Consider the following 16,456-nt stretch of genomic DNA (forward strand, 5'->3'; position numbering starts at 1 on the left):
AGGCTACAATTCTGTGCTCACATATGTGGGAGAAAGCCCCATTGATCTCAATGGAACTTACGTCTGAATAGAAGTGCATTGAATTACACTGTGACTCATACATTTTTTCACATTTTGTGGATGATAAAATGAGTAGCAATAGTTTAGAATAAGTGAAATTTATCCACCAGCAGTAATTTGGAACCTACTATATTCATGGTTGTGTGTTTACATTCAATAAGGGATGATTCATGATATTTCACAATGGTGTAGGGGGAAGAGTTAAGAGGATTCTTTTTCACATACCTTTTCCTTCCCATCACAATCTGCCCTTCAGTTCTCCTCTCTTCTGCAACATATAATTTTCGGTGGCCTATCCCAGCAATTTATTCTTTTTTTTCCCCCATTAGCAAAATACCGAATGTGTTTTACAAATGTATTTTAAAGCTGCAAAATGTACAGGACAGAAAGAAGGCAGCAAATGAACGCCATATAATTCTTAAAAGAATGCCAACTGTTGTTTCTCTATAAATTATTTACTGTCCTACTGATTTCTGATGGATTTGTGTCTGTCACTCCCATTAGTGCTAATGAGTTGTATGTGTCAATCCCTCAAACTAGCGAAAGAGAACAGGCTCCTAAGCAAAGCTTCTGTTCAGGGGAACATTTATAATTCACTGAACCTCGTTAGATCCGTGTCCTCTCTCCACAGCTACAAATCTAACAAGGTTCTGTGCTGTTTTTGTCAGGCACCTCTGTTATCCAAGTGACAGCAACAGATGCTGATGACCCTACCTATGGGAACAGTGCCAGGGTAGTCTACAGCATTCTCCAAGGACAGCCATATTTCTCTGTGGACTCCAGAACAGGTAATTTCATTCAAGAGAAAAATCAGCCAAGAATGTGACATTTTCCATTTGCTTTCCTTCGGTATTCACCTTAAGATCCAAATATCTCCAAACATCTAAGTCATCAGTGCCTGTGCATCCCGTTGTTTTGCAATAGAGCACCCTAAAAAACATGAATGAGCAATGGCATGTCTACTCCAGCAACAATTATAGCCTATTCTGTGAAATAAATGGAAAATAAACCTCAATGGACATTGCACTTATCTCTAGGAAAGCAAAACAACATAAGTAAAATGAAGTTTAAAAGAAATATGCAAAATGGATAGACTAGATTTTGGAAAACTAGCAAAGACAGTTTTGTGCAGGGTAGAAAATCACATAGGTCCTGTTCAGACAACACACTAAGCCATGGTTAGGCCACTAACCTTTTTGCAACAAATGATTAGTGAGTGTGTTTAAACCATGGTTATGTAGCCATGTTAGCAGGTCTTCAAGAAGGGGAACATCAACACCCCCCTCTATCAGACTGGCAACAGTTAGTGAGTGTTAAGATAGGTTTTATTGATAGAACTGCCCTAGTTACATTCACTGTCAGTCCTCTTAAAACTACTACAACAACAAAGGGTTTAGCTCTCCATAAAACAATCTCTGACAACATTCAAGGCAGGGATCTTCTCCTTGTACAGTCCTTGTACAGCACATTAACTGAAGAAGGTTCTGCACTAAACCCAGTGTTGCCCACTCCTTCTCAGACAATTCCCCAGGTGGTTTAGTTTCTAATGTACAATCGTGAACATATTTCCACTTTCTCCAATGCCCAACAGTTGAATCTCTAGGCCACTCAGTCCATCCTGCCATGCCAGGGTTAATGACCGGGGGGAGCAGCATAGCCAGCAAGAGTCATCCCAAAACACCTCGCCCCCTTTGAGCACCCTGCCCTCCCTGGCAGGTATAACTTTCCCTTGTCAATTCCCTTTCTTGACTTTCTTTCTCTCTGTCTGGACTTGCCTCCTCAGCCGTCTGTGTTCGTGGGCAATCTCGCTCTCCCTGCCGATGCCACCTTCCTTCCTCTACTGTCTTCCTTTTATCCTCCTCACTTCTCTCCCTCTCCTTGCTGCCACCACCCCACTGCAGGTGATGCTCGTTGGGGCTGATGGGGCCAACTGCAGGCACCCAACGGCTGGCAACACTCTCTGTTTGAACCCTCACCATCCATGGCACTCTGTCCTTGCCCTTCGCACTGTCGTAGGGGTCTCAGCATGTGCAGGGAAAAACAGTGATCCCATAAGTGACTTGTAAGACATTTGGTAAGAGGCAGAGAACCCCACTGTTCCCTCACAAGCCACCATGGTCAGGAATGGTTCACATGACATGCTAAGGCTGCACAATAGTATCAAATAGTACCCCGAAAGAATCAAGAGGGTATGGTGGCCTTATCAATCTCAAGGCAAAGATCCTCAACCAAACCTACATGTACAGGCACAGCCTCAGTCCCATGCATCACATGTCACGAATGATCATGATATGCTTTCGTTCCACACCCATGTAGATTGCACTTGGTGCTACAGCACTGAGTTTATACAGGGGAAATCCAGATTCATATCCTGCACTGCTATGCAGTTGCAAGGGTGTCCCATCATTACTCACCATAGCCTAAGCGGCCTCATGTGGTTGGTGTGAGGTTTAGTCTTTTCGGAGGAATGATGGATCACACACAGCAGCAGCAGCATCACCAAGGATGATCAGGGGTCTGGAAACAAAGCCCTATGAGGAGAGACTGAATGAACTGGGCATGTTTAGCCTGGAGGAGAGAAGAGGCATGATAACATTCTTCAAGTCCTTGAAAGGTTGTCACACAGAGGAGGGCCAGGATCTCTTCTCGATCATCCCAGAGTGCAGGACAGGGAATAATGGGCTCAAGTTACAGGGAGCCAACTTCCAGCTGAACATCAGGAAAAACTTCCTGGCTGATAAAGCAGTACAGCAATGGAACCAATTACCTAGGAAGGTTATGGGCTGTCCCACACTACAGGCCTTCAACATACAGCTGGACAGCTGTCAGGGATGCTTCAAGGTGGATTCCTGCATTGAGCAGAGGGTTCGACTAGATAGCTTTATAGGCCCCTTCCAACTCTACTACTATCATCATCATCATCATCATCATCATCAAACACCAAGCCAATTCAATGAAGACATGAAGTCCATAGACATTTGCTTTAACTCAGTGAAAGTGCGTGACAGTTTACCTAAAGGCACAAAAACTAAAAAGGTTTTAAGTTGGAAGGTTGCTGAAGAACTAAATGAGTTGCTTATTTTTCTTTTCTTTTTTAATCCTTTATCTGAGATTACAATAGCTTGCATGATAACACTTAACAACTGTTTTGTCACATGCATTGATTTTGTGCAAAAAATCCCAGTACCCTGGTTTCTTTACGTTTTACATTCTTTGTTTCTTTGCTGGACATAGTGGAAGGTTTATGAAAACCCAGAGAGGGGGAGGGGAGGGGAGGGGAGGGGAGGGGAGGAAAGAGAAAGAGGGTGGTTGGAAGGTAAGCTGAGAATGCACGTAAACAGATCATCTATTCCACCAAGTTCCTTGGAGCAGGAGGCAAAGAGATAATAAAGTATTACCTGAAAGTCCAGACAGGTTTAGACCTAGGATTCTATACTTCTACAACAATGAGCAATAGTATTCAACAAAGGTAGTCATTGTACTTGGAAGCTCTTGACAGGCTTTATCAGAGACACCTTGCTGCCACCTCATGTTCTGTTTCAGTAAAACTCTCAGAAAGGAAAATTGATTTCACTGACCCTGGATATTAACAGGGATGAGGGAACCCGTTCTCCATTTCTATGAACCTTTTCATCTTCACCATCCAAAAGAGTGGCTATGCAATTTTTGTAGTACAGATCCAATCACTGATGTGCTTGAAATGTCATGATGAATATCTATTACCTCCTGTATTGGAGACAATATGCCTCTGCGTACTTAGTTGCCGGGGAACACAAGTGGGAGGGTGCTATTGCACTCATGTCCTTTATATGGTCTTCCCACAGGCATCTGGTTGGCCACTGTGGGAACAGAGTGCTGGACTAGATGGACCCCTGGTCTGATCCACCATGGCTCTTCTTATGTATATTGTTAATTGCACTTGGCTTAACTGCACATCATGTTCCACGCTGAAAGACACCCTTGAAGCAGTATAATGAAGATCTGAATCAATGTTTCACATTTTGTGTACAACTAGTTTACGTGCATAACAGTTTGGGCATCCAGTCACCACTTTTTCATGGATATAGCAATAATGTCCTGTAGCATGCTTGCAACAACAAATATACACTATTATTATTATTATTATTATTATTATTATTATTATTATTTATTTATTTATTTATATTGCACCATCAATGTACATGGTTTTATGTCAAGAGCACAACATCACAGATATGTGCCTAATGTTAACATGATTACAAAAGATTAATTATTGGGATTGCTCAGTGCTCACAAATTAAATGAGTCTTGCTGATTAAATAACTGTCTTTTAACCAATTAATTCATTGTTAATTTTAATTACATATTATTGTAATTAATTGTTAATTAATTAATTGTTAATATTAATTGTTAATTAATTAATTGTTAATATTAAGTACATATTATTACAACCTCTATGCCTCTTTTTAGGTACTACAGTGTGAGATAACTTAAAATGTCAGAAAGTGTAGCTACTGCTCAATGTCAGAAGAAGACGTTTCTAATATTTTCTTTTGTATTCCCTATTACAAAACTAGAATAACCTCCAAAACGTAAGCACCTCTTTTTGCTCAGCCTAAAATTGCACCCCCACCCCAGCACTGATTCAAGTTTATGACACAAATATGAGAAAAGAATGAACTCTTTCCTACTTGAATCTCTGTAAAAAGCAGAAGAAAGAACTAAGTACGAGTTCTTATTTCACTAATTCTCGAGTGCATCCTTCACAGCAATTCCTTCAATGAATCAAGAATGACGTCAGTGGAGGTCAACATTGGCATCTAAGCCATGATGATTTGAGAACACAGCCTGCCTTTATTCTGTAAAGGGGCAAGACCTTTCTTGGAGGCTGCCAGGAAATCTTGTTTTTCATTTTGAAAAGGAAGCCTTTTCAAACAAAATGTTAATACATTGGCGTGGTATTATTACACTAATATATATTTTATTATTCAGTGAAATGTCTTTTTTGCTTCTTCCCCCACCCCCCTGCCATTTTCATAGGCTTAATTAGGACAGCACTAATGAACATGGATAGAGAAGCAAAAGAATATTATGAAGTGATTATCCAGGCCAAAGATATGGGTGGACAGCTGGGAGGATTAGCCGGAACAACTACGGTCAATATCACTCTCTCTGATGTCAATGACAATCCACCCAGATTTCCACAAAGTAAGTATCAGCTATGTTTCAGAATTCTTGGGTGCCCCAAATGAGATTTCTCAATTCCAGGACATGCCTCACTTGGTGCACTATTATTTCCCTACTCAACTGTCCTCACAGTAAGTATTGGCCATGATATGCAGATCTCTGGGATAGTACCAAAGTAAACAGAAGTAATAGTTGCACAATAAAGAAGTAAACAGAAGTAATATTTGCACAATAAAGATTTGTATATATTAGTTATTATTTAAAATATATTGCCATCAATCTGTGTAACAACAAGACAAATTCCCACCCCAAGAAGGTCTGCCTCTGGAGGTACTATATCACACACACACACGTACACACACGTGTGTGAAAGGAAGTGTGTGAAGTGGCAGAAAGTTCCATCAGTGTCTTGCCATGGTGGGGGCTGAAACTGGGCATTCTGGGGGGGGGGTGTTGGGGAGACTGTGGATTCACAGAACACAAAGCCTCCTTGTTCCCCAATTCACTTCCCAAAGGCCCCTAAACTATGCCAGCCCTGGAGCTGATGATTCCCTCCCATTGCAGTCAAGGGGGAGGGGGGGCGAGAAGAAACAGAACTGGAAAAACTGAAAGAGCCATGCCAGGACGGATTTAGATGTGACATTTGCTCCACCACAGAATTAGCCCGCCACCTTAGGATTGCTGTGCTCCCAGCTTTTGAGAGCTGAGCCCATTTAAAGCTCCATCACAATGGGGGTTAACCCGTTCCCTACCTTCGCTTCTCCACCAGTGTTTTCATTCCTCAATTACTTCCTCTTTTCAAAAGAGAAAGTACGCAACGAGCACGAGGCCCATTGAGTCTGCTGTTTTAATGGCGCTGCTTCTCCTGCACACAGCAGGAGAGAGCAGCAATTCCGAGTTTAAAAAAACATCGCTTAATGAGGGGTTTTTTTGTCGCACAAGAAAGGCCAGAAGGGGCGGAAGGCATGCTGAAGGCAGACGACATCATGTGAGGGACCTGAGCATACTCCGTGAGTTCCCAGTAACAAGCGTGCAATAAAACGCTCATCGAATGGAGCTTTTTGTCAGACATGATATTCTTACGTTTCAGTGATGTAGAATTGCTGATGGTGAGAGGAGGAATACTTACGTAGTTCTCATGGGAAGCTCTGCGATTTCCAATGGGAATCAGCTCCAAGCCTAAATCCCCTACATTTTAAAATACAACATTGCTCATCTATTCCAATTTAGTTTTCCTTTCAGTAAAATAATTATACTAGGCCATTTCCCCCTGCTGTTTTCTAGTCCAAGTTCCTATAGTAATAAATCATATCATACTCAATGTTTGAAGACGACAAATAGTGCAGCTCTTGAGTTTAAAAAAATCATATAACAAGAGAAGGTAGCAAAAGGAATCAATTCAAACTACGGTGTATTCGTAAGAGTCAAGGGGGAATTTTTAACACTGTAGATTTGTCTTTCCCCAGGCCCAGGCCTGCCATTAGAACAAATCAGTTATGCATCAGTTTTGCTCTCAGTTCAAGTTGCCACAGGAAGCATGGATGCTTTGATGAGAACCATTTAAATATGCCCCCGATATGCTGGGAAGCTTATTGAATCTCAGCAAGGGAGATTTAAATTTGTTTGGGCTTTCTCCACTGGAGTTGACTGTGTGCTTTCTCAGTCCAGCATTAGGAACTTTCAGATCTAATTCCCTATAGACTTCTTGACAGTGGCCGATGCATTTCATTTCTGTACATCTTTAAATTTATTTATATATTTAAGGCACCATCCAGCTACATTTAAGAACCGTTCAGGCATATTGATTTAATTTCCCCCTTAAAATCAATATGGGGCTTTCAAGTGTTTAACCTTTGCTGGATTATTTCCTTGATTATTTGTTTTTGCACTCATTTCTTTTTCTTTCACAATTAATGTCTCCCCCCCCCCGCCACCCCCAGAACATTATCAGATGACCGTACTGGAGACTGCTCCCATCAGCGCTACCGTAGGCCGTGTTCTTGCTAAAGACTTGGATGAAGGCATTAATGCGGAAATGAAATACAGCTTGGTGGATGGAGATGGGCTGGATGTTTTTGATATTACCACTGATCCTAATTACCAAGTTGGCATCATCACAGTGAGAAAGGTAATAAGTTTACGTCTCTCAGTAACGTACAGCTTAAATCGCTTACAACAATTACTGAACAGAGCTCTCTGCAGTGGCTGGGGGTCGGGGAAGGGGAAATTCAAGTAGGTATTCCCCCCCCCCTCTGAGATTATAGATTTGTCTACATCTCAGGGAAGGGGAATCCTCAGTATCCCATGGTCCCTCGGAGACTCTCCAAGGGATCACAGGATTGCACTCTAAGGCAGATTTTTCTTTTTCCTTAAATTCCGAACAGCTTTCAGCATCTTTGGGCTGTGCTAGGGAGTTCATTACATTATACTTGTCTTATTACTGAGAGAACTATCAATGAGTTTCTGTAACTAAGTAACTTCGTGTTGTAAGAGCCCTGTAATAGGGCCTCCTCTCAGGCCACAGCAGTGGTATGGCTCACTGTTATATGATGTGGCTCCATCTTTGATTGCCTTTTGCTGGCTTGTAAGATTTTTTAAAAAAAAAATTCAGAAGACTTTTAATTTATCAGTCTGAATTGGTGTTTGTGGAAAGCTGTGTTATATCTGCTGTTCCTGTCCTGTTCAAGTGCTGATATTGTTTTTATACTTTGAATTTGCTATTGATTGTTGCAATTTTTCTATTGCAGGTACTGTTGTTATAATTTTTATATTGTAATTTGAATTGGTGCGAGCCATCTTGTGTAATACATGTGTATTACAAAATCAGGCTATAAGTGTGTGTAGATAGACAGATAGATAGATAGATAGATAGATAGATAGATAGATAGATAGTTTTATTCACAAAACTACCCTAAAAGAGAATTATGTTATTAACCTCTCCACAAAAATCATCATAGTCAGCAAACTTTTAAATAACTTTTGTAGGTGACTGATTTGTTCAATATTTGCATTTTAACTGAATCCACATTTTTCATTCTAGTGACCAATAAACAATCATAAAGTGAGACATACAGTTAACAGTAAGGCAGGGTCGACACTACAGCTTTAAAACAGTTTAAAACAGTAGTGACAACTGTTGGGGCCCAGGACACACTCCACATACAGTTTTCAAACTGTTTTCAAAGTTTCATATCCTGCTTGGTGTAGATCTGGCCTTAATCTATAAAAATTGCCACTTGAAGATCCAATCTTTAAAAAAATTGCAACTTGAAGATCCATAAATGCCAATTAGGCTAAGAGATACTTGCTGTTTTTCCAGCTGTGAATTGCTATTTTATTATATTACATACACAGAAACCTTTGGTTAAGTCGGCTAGTCCACTCTTACAGATCCTCAAGGCAGTTTAATAGACCAGCATGCTTTTTACTTTCTTGCTGTGAGTGAGTGAATGCACATAGCTCATCCTCCCTCTCCCTCTCCCTCTCCCTCTCTCTCTCTCAACAACAAGGTGCTTTGATCTATTCATTTGCTCGTTAGTTTATTTTAATCCACCACAAGGGATCAGTGAATAGTCCTCCCAAATTTAAGGGTTTTTCAGCTGTCATCATAGCCAAGGGGTAGAGGAAAGAGAAGTGACATCACCTGCCGCCTCAGGTAGCAGGAGGTCTTGTGCCAGACCTGGATCCAGGTAAAGCTCTTTATGACTAATAGCCAATCCTACAGATGTCAACTCAGTAGTAAGCCCCACTAAGTTTGATGGAGCTTAGTCCCAGGTAAATGAGTTTAGGCTTGCAGCCTAAGTCGATGGGAACAAAATATCTTCCATTGGCTTCAATGGACCTTTGTTGCAACTAACTGAAGCCGGATCAGGGCCATTTTAGTGGAACATGTGTTTTACAAGTATTTCAACAAGAGGAAAGCATAAATATAACAAATACATGTTTGCAGACACATGCATCAGATGTGAATGTTTGTCAAGGAGATGGGACTGGATGGCAATAAATGCCTCTTGAATGTTTGCTAGCAGACTTGGATTTGCTGCTGCTAAGTGTGTAAAGCAACCCTGAATGTGAAAATGCAGCATTGGCCTTACTCAAGAAAAGACGTGCCAAAAAATGAAAGTAAATATAAGCCATTGACTTGTGTTAAAAGATCCAATTCAGAAAATGAAAATGAACCGCATCCAACACATTTGCCTCTCAAACTGAGACAACTGCTTAAAGAAGCACACATTTTGTTCCGATCAAGGTCTGTGCCAATTACAAGGATTCCATTTTGCTAATATTCAGCACTAAACTACCCATTATGTAAAAGTAAAGAGCATATAACCGTTGCATTCTTGGAAATTAAATTATCAGCAGGAAGCCTCATAATGTTCAATAAGACTCTTGCAACCATTTCCATATCCACTTTTATGAAGTTTCTTTGGTCATTCCTAGGCCTCGCTTTGCTGTTGTCACTAACTTTCTTTTCAATTATCATTTTATCGTTACACATAAAAAGCACACATTAAGCATCACTGCAGTACAATTATCAGCATTGATTTCCTTTCCATGTAAAATGTACCCAGAAAAGAGGCATGAAAACTCAGCATGGAATAGAATTTCATCTGCAAAAGGGAAACGTTAGCATGGTGCTTTTCAGGATCGGATATACTGTATGATAACGGCCTCCTCTAAAGTTTCAGCAATAATAATAAAGTGCTTAAAACCAGTCAAAGTTGAGCATATTTGAGTCTCACTGATTTCAATGTAATACTTAAGCATGTGTTTAACGATCTCACACTGAGATTAACAGTGTTTAACCATGGCTGGATTATAGCTATTATTACAATGTAATAATTTATCACCTACATAACATTTTAGCTAAATGCTTAATGCACTTAATGAATTACTACTAATACTCATTCCTACTAATACTGAACTAATTCTCCAGGTGCTGTTTCTTATCAGTTCCCAATTGGCAGCACCCATGTGCAAGATAAAGGTATCAGTAGGCTTGGGGGAACCCAAAGATTTACAGAAGAAGTCCTAAGTGGGCAGGGGGATCTCAAAAACACTTCAGTGAGGACTGAGCAGTGTAAACACCCCTTACCAAGATTCCTTCCTCCCTAATTGCAGCTTTTCACTTATTTTCATTTTTTAAAAAAAATTAAAAGGTGGAACTTTGGGGAAAACTTTTACACTATGTTATATTGTAATCTATAATGTGCTTTGTGGTTTTAATTGTTGTGAACTGACCAGAGAGTTTCATTTGTACCAGTTTTTAGGATTTATCACACAATCCCATGCATGTTTTTTGTGAATCGCCCAGAGAGCTTCGGCTACTGGATGGTATAAAAATGTAATAAATAAATAAATAAATAAATAAATAAAATGTTTACTCAGAAGTAAGTTACTGCCTAGCCCTTCTAGGCAAGGAAAGCGTTAGTTGATGTTTTTCATCCCCTCTTTGCTTTCAGTTCCCCCAACAGTTGCTGGGTTCAACTGTTTTACAGGGACACAGCAGTATTCCTGTAGTTAAGGTTGGAGAGTAGATAAAGCAATCTATATTTCAGTGATTTTAATATTAAGATGTTGTGTAGAACAGATTTGTTCTAATTGTGTGCTGTAAAATCAAATATGTGACCAAGGCTATGTTCAGGTGGGCACGTCCCTTTGGTGCTGGACATGCCCCCTGGGGCCAGACATGTTGGTGGCCGACCATGTTGTCCTACTTGTTGGCTTCCAAAATATGGTCACCCTATATATTGCAAAAAAAAATTGCAAAATGCCTAGTGTTATTATCACTGCATTATTGGAGGGAAATGAAGATAACATACGATGCCTTGCTTAAGGCCACCCAGTCGGTTCATGGCTACAGAAAGGTTTGAACCAGGAACTTTCATCTCATACTATTAAACACATCCATATCTCGCCAATATACTTCATTTTTTTCAGAAGTTTATATGTTCTTGTAAATAATAATAATAATAATATATTTATTTATTTCTTACTCGCCTCTCCCTTTGGATCGAGGCAGGGAACAACATTAGTACAGGAATCAATACATCTTAAAAATTCTTGATTTTACATTGATCTGGATAGGCCTGCCAGAAAAGGCTAGTCTTTAAAGCTGCCTTAAAATCACACAGAGAGTTAATTTTACGAATCTCTTCCGGCAGGCCATTCCACAATCCATGATAGAGTGGCCATGTGTCCTAAACTACAGAGGACTTTCCTCTATTTGAAGGTGTCCTCTCTTTGAAGAGATGTCCATTCCAAGTTTAGTTTAAAGATAAATAACCATAAGAACAGAAGGGAGAACAGGGACTTTGAAGTTGCCCATCAACAGTTAGCACCAGACAGCAGACTGAGCAGGCAAAAAGGTCACCAGGTCACAGACTTTCTATTTAAATTATACTGTTTTTAATTCTGCATCTATACATATAAATTAGCATAGCAGATATATGCAGATCCATACCTTTAGTTCTCTTTTGGGTAAGACATTTTCTCTTTGGGGACAATATGGAAGTGGCTACCAAAGTAACCAGTTGTTTCTTGCCTGCACGTAAATTCCTGAACAGAAATGCAAAGTGTGCATTGTATTTATATACAGGTAAATATGAAAAGGAGGACAGGGCTCCTGTATATTTAACAGTTGTATTGGAAAGGGAATTCCTGCAGTTGTCATTTGTATATATGGAGAACCTGGTGAAATTTCCTCTTCATCACAACAGTTAAAGCTGCAGGTGCTCTGCCCTCTTTTAAATATGGTCAGTCTAGTATAGCTCCTGCACTTTAACTGTTTTGATGAAGAGGGAATTTCACCAGGTTCTCCATATATACAAATGACACCTGCTGAAATTCCATTTTCTATGCAACTGTTAAAGATACAGGAGCCCTGTTCTCCTTTTCCTATGGTCACCCTAAAATACTCCTATCCACTTAATGAGATCCATTTATGTGAACAGACATCATCCACATGCATGTAACTTGCTGAGACAGGAATTGTAGGGCCAAAGTGAATGTGTATCAAAATGCACATCATACAGATATTGTCTACCATATCATACCGTTTTCAGTTGGGTATGCATTCAAATATACATTCCCTTCTATATTCAGGAATAACTATGCACAAATACTTCTTTAAGTATTGCTATAGCTAGATTCAGACAAAAGTGCACAAATTCACCCTTGCTATATCCTGAGATGGATCACAAACCGCTAACCAGCACCGCTAACTACTAACAATTGCCCACCACCACCAAGTTACAATACTTTCAGGAGTGCATATTGATAAAATGGAAGTACTAAACTTGTGGGGTTGTCTTGTTTATCCTGCTGTTTGTACAACTAAATGGAAAACGTTTTAAGGGAGTTGGATGATATGGCTCAAAATGTTCATTTCAGCTTGAGACATGGTCTTCTAATTATTTCTTCTTCTTCTCCTCCTTCTCCTCCTCTTCCAGCCATTGAGCTTTGAGAGCAAGAAAAGCTACACTTTAAAAGTGGAGGGTGCCAATCCCCACCTGGAGATGCGTTTCCTGAATCTAGGCCCATTCCGTGACACCACAACTGTGCATATCAGTGTGGAGGATGTGGATGAACCTCCCCTGTTTGAGCCGAGCTTTTATTTTGTGGAGGTACCTGAAGATGTGGACATTGGGACCACCATACAAATGATTTATGCCAAGGACCCTGATGTGACCAACAACTCAATCAGGTTTTTTTCACCACTCTCATATCTGCTATGTCAACTGCTAGGATCATTCTTCTTTGGATGAGTAATGATTCTTCTGCTTTGGATGAGTAATGCAGGTTCAGAATGCCAAACCGAAATAAATCCTTAAGTGCTAGCAAGCTGTGCAGTCTTTGGTTTGAACCGGTTTGTTGCAGTCAGAATCTCATCTACCAGTTCTTAGAATGAACACCTGGTTCTCTAGCACATCCAAAGCCATTCTTTCACCAGATTAGCACCCTGAACCTTCTATCAGTAGGAGGCTGCATATTATTATTCAGTTCCAATGTTAAGAGAAAATAATTATTCTAGCCCACCTGGTGCCCTCCAGATGTTTTAGATCTCAAATCCCGTCATCCCTGATGCTGGCTGGGGTTGAGGACAAAAATATTGGAAGGGCACCATGTTGGGGAATGCTGATTTAGGATACAATCCTATGCATGTTTTGACAGAAAGAAGTCCTACAACTCCCAGCATGCCCATTTTTCTATCTAAGTATGCTTTGGATTGCACCTTATGCAACCAAAATCTCCTTCCACATAATACCTACCTGGGGATGCATTTACATGGCCAACGTAAAGAGCCAGTTACCTTCATGTTTGTGGGGAACAACAACCCCTTCCGGCTCCTAGTTTCTCTCTCACTCCTCACATAAATAAGCTAGAATTTTCTTAACCTCGACTGCATCTATATGGTCAAAAATTAGTTAGCTACACCAACAGTATACCAGCATCTCTTTTAAGTCAATTGCCATAGTATAGATACAAAAATCTTAATTAGGACCAACCAAATTGTCACAAAGTCATGAACAGATTCTTCAGAATTCTTTTTCAGTCTGGATGTTAAAATGTATAATATAGCATGCAGGAAGTACCATATCAGACCACTGGTCCATCCATTGATCTGGCCATCACTTTATTGTCTGTGGCTATACAGAGTTTCAGACCAGGATCTTTCTCAGGCCTATGTATTTTATCTTTTATTGTTGTTCCCCACCTTGATCAAAATGGAGAGGCGGGCAAGAAATTATTATTATTATTATTATTATTATTATTATTATTATTATTATTATTATTACCTTAAGATGCCAGGGATTGAACCTAGGATATGCTCTGTCACTGAACTAGCATGCCATGATGTTAAAAACCCTAAGACTGCAGTTTGTAACCATTTAACACAATCCTTTGTTTAATGCCCAACCTGGGGGGAAAAGAGTTCTGGAGAACTGAAAAGCTTGGTGATATTGTGATTGGTCATGATAATGTAGAAGTGGACAACCTAGGGCTGCATGGGCAACCCTCAGCCTAATTTCAAAAGCCCTGTGCAAGCAATCAGTTCAGACCTTTGGCAAGATCCCTGCAGGCACAAGGAGGGAAAGGGAGAGAAAAGGGGTGCCGGGGGGGGGGGAGAGACAAAGAAAGTTAGTGGCAGAAAGGAAAAGAAGGACATAGCAAATAAAGAGAAAGAAAGTGGATGATCCCACCCATTGCCTGCATATAACCCCTGACAGATTACCCTTGAGGGAATGTGGCCATTGAAATTATAAAGAAAAAGATTTCATACCCGCTGAATAAAGGCATTGCCCTACTTTCGATTTATTTATTTGTTATTAAAATGTGTGTATCCTGCCTTATATCTACTGGGATCTCAAAGTGGCATAGAGATAAAATCAGAGCAGTGTAATACAATAAATATACACGGCTAAAAATGTATCAAATCATTAACAAACTAAAGCCAGTAGAAAAGTTTAAAAACAATTAAAACAATTAAAACTATCTGCAACCTTGGAGAATTTAGCCTTCAAAGGCTTTAATAAAAACCATGTTTAACTTGGCGCAAAAATGAAGCCAGCGTTGGCACCAGTCGAGCCTCCAAAGAGAGAGGGTATTCCACAACCAGAGTGCCACCACAGAGAAAGCCCTCTCCCATGTCCCACCCTTGTGTTGGTGGGAAGGCTCCTCCCACAGGTCTCAAATCTTGAGCAGGCATATATAGGGAGAGGCACTCACTCAAGTACCGAGGTCCCAAGCCATTTAGGGCTTTAAGTGCCGTTGCGAATACCTTGAATTCCAGCCAGAAGCGAATAGGCAGACCGGTGTTATATGGTCTTTATAAGATGTTCCGGTGAGCAGTCTAGCCCCTGCGTTTTGCAACTTCCAAGCCATCTTCAAGGGCAGCCCCATGTAGAGTGCATTGCAGTAGTCTAATAGGGAAGTTACCAGCGCATGGACTACTGTGGCTAGGTTGTCCTTGTCCAGGAAAGGCCATAGCTGGCACATCTGCCAAAGCAGACCTAGTACTCCATAGCTACAGAGTTCACCTGGGCCTCCAGTGAGAACAATGAATCTAGGAATACTCCCAAGCTACATGCCTGCTCCTTCAGAGGAAGTACAGGGAGCTTCGGCTTTGGGGCAGAATAAAAATGCAATCAATAAATGCTACCCCAACCAGAACAGGTTGCTTCCCAATTCCTGGCCTCAGGAACCATCAATCCACAGATCCTAATGGACCAACGTAGTTACTTAAGACTGTAGCATTATTGATCATTTAATTAACTCCTCTAGTCTTAAGCGATCTTAACAAGATCACTATACTTCTGCAGTTGTATGGCACTGGTGGTGGTGACGTCATTACAAGTGACCTTTTTTGGTTGTGTATATGGAGCGTCATTATAACAATACTAATTCCACCACAAGATATTTTGAGATTCCAATGATTATTTTGATAAGAAGTGGCCATCTAAGATTTGTCAATGAAATTTTTAGAAAGCCAGATCACATTTCCAAAGTGCTCACTGAATATGCTGGGAACTTTCAAATCCTCTTATTTTTAGCTTTCTTGACATCTGGATTGCCCACACTGGGAGATGCTGGTTGCTGAAAGCATGGCCTGATTAATTCTGAATGACTAAGGGAGATTATGTAAACAGTTCAATGGACTTGAATACTGTCGAGAATCAGTTATTAATAATAGGCAAACATGTGCAGAGAATGCAATACAAAGCTTCCACCTGTGCCACATGACACCAGTGATTAATGCTGCACCACTAATCTCAAGGCCATATTCATTTCCAGATACAAGTTAGCCTTAAACTGTCACAGGAGATTTTTTTAAATAGGCCTTTGCAAGAAAGATCATTATTTCAACGTCTTACAAAGCTTTTGTGCAGATTCCCTTAATAAATTTAGCACCCTAGGAAACATCTTTATTTTAAAAGGGAGAGAGTAGACAATGACAATGTTTTCTCTTTATTTTTTATGCAAAATAAAGCTACTTCTTTCCCTGCAAGCTGCTTTACAATGCTGGGTACCAAGAGTTTTCCTTTCCATGTGCTTCTCTTGCATAATAACACATTGGCCCTGTTCAGACAACACACTAAACCATGATGGTTAAGCATTTTGAGCTAAACACTATGGTTTAGTGTGTCGTGTGAACCATTCCTAACCATGGTGGCTACATAAACATGGTTTAAACATGCTCAGTAAACATTTACTGCAAAAGGATTAATGG

At 40.3% G+C, this 16,456-nt stretch overlaps 1 protein-coding gene across 2 annotated transcripts in view; it reads left to right on the top strand.

The window, feature by feature from the left end:
* The window catches only part of CDH20 (cadherin 20), a 64,179-nt gene that overhangs the window by 23,254 nt on the left and 24,469 nt on the right, over window positions 1–16,456 (top strand). For both annotated transcript variants that reach the window (XM_063130268.1, XM_063130270.1), the window contains 4 exons: window positions 729–848; window positions 5,080–5,247; window positions 7,167–7,354; window positions 12,678–12,931. In XM_063130268.1, coding sequence (XP_062986338.1) covers window positions 729–848; window positions 5,080–5,247; window positions 7,167–7,354; window positions 12,678–12,931 — 730 coding nt within the window. The remainder of the gene's footprint in view (window positions 1–728; window positions 849–5,079; window positions 5,248–7,166; window positions 7,355–12,677; window positions 12,932–16,456) is intronic.

This window comes from Elgaria multicarinata, chromosome 7 (genome assembly GCF_023053635.1).
Source record: "Elgaria multicarinata webbii isolate HBS135686 ecotype San Diego chromosome 7, rElgMul1.1.pri, whole genome shotgun sequence".
NCBI classification, from domain to species: domain Eukaryota; kingdom Metazoa; phylum Chordata; class Lepidosauria; order Squamata; family Anguidae; genus Elgaria; species Elgaria multicarinata.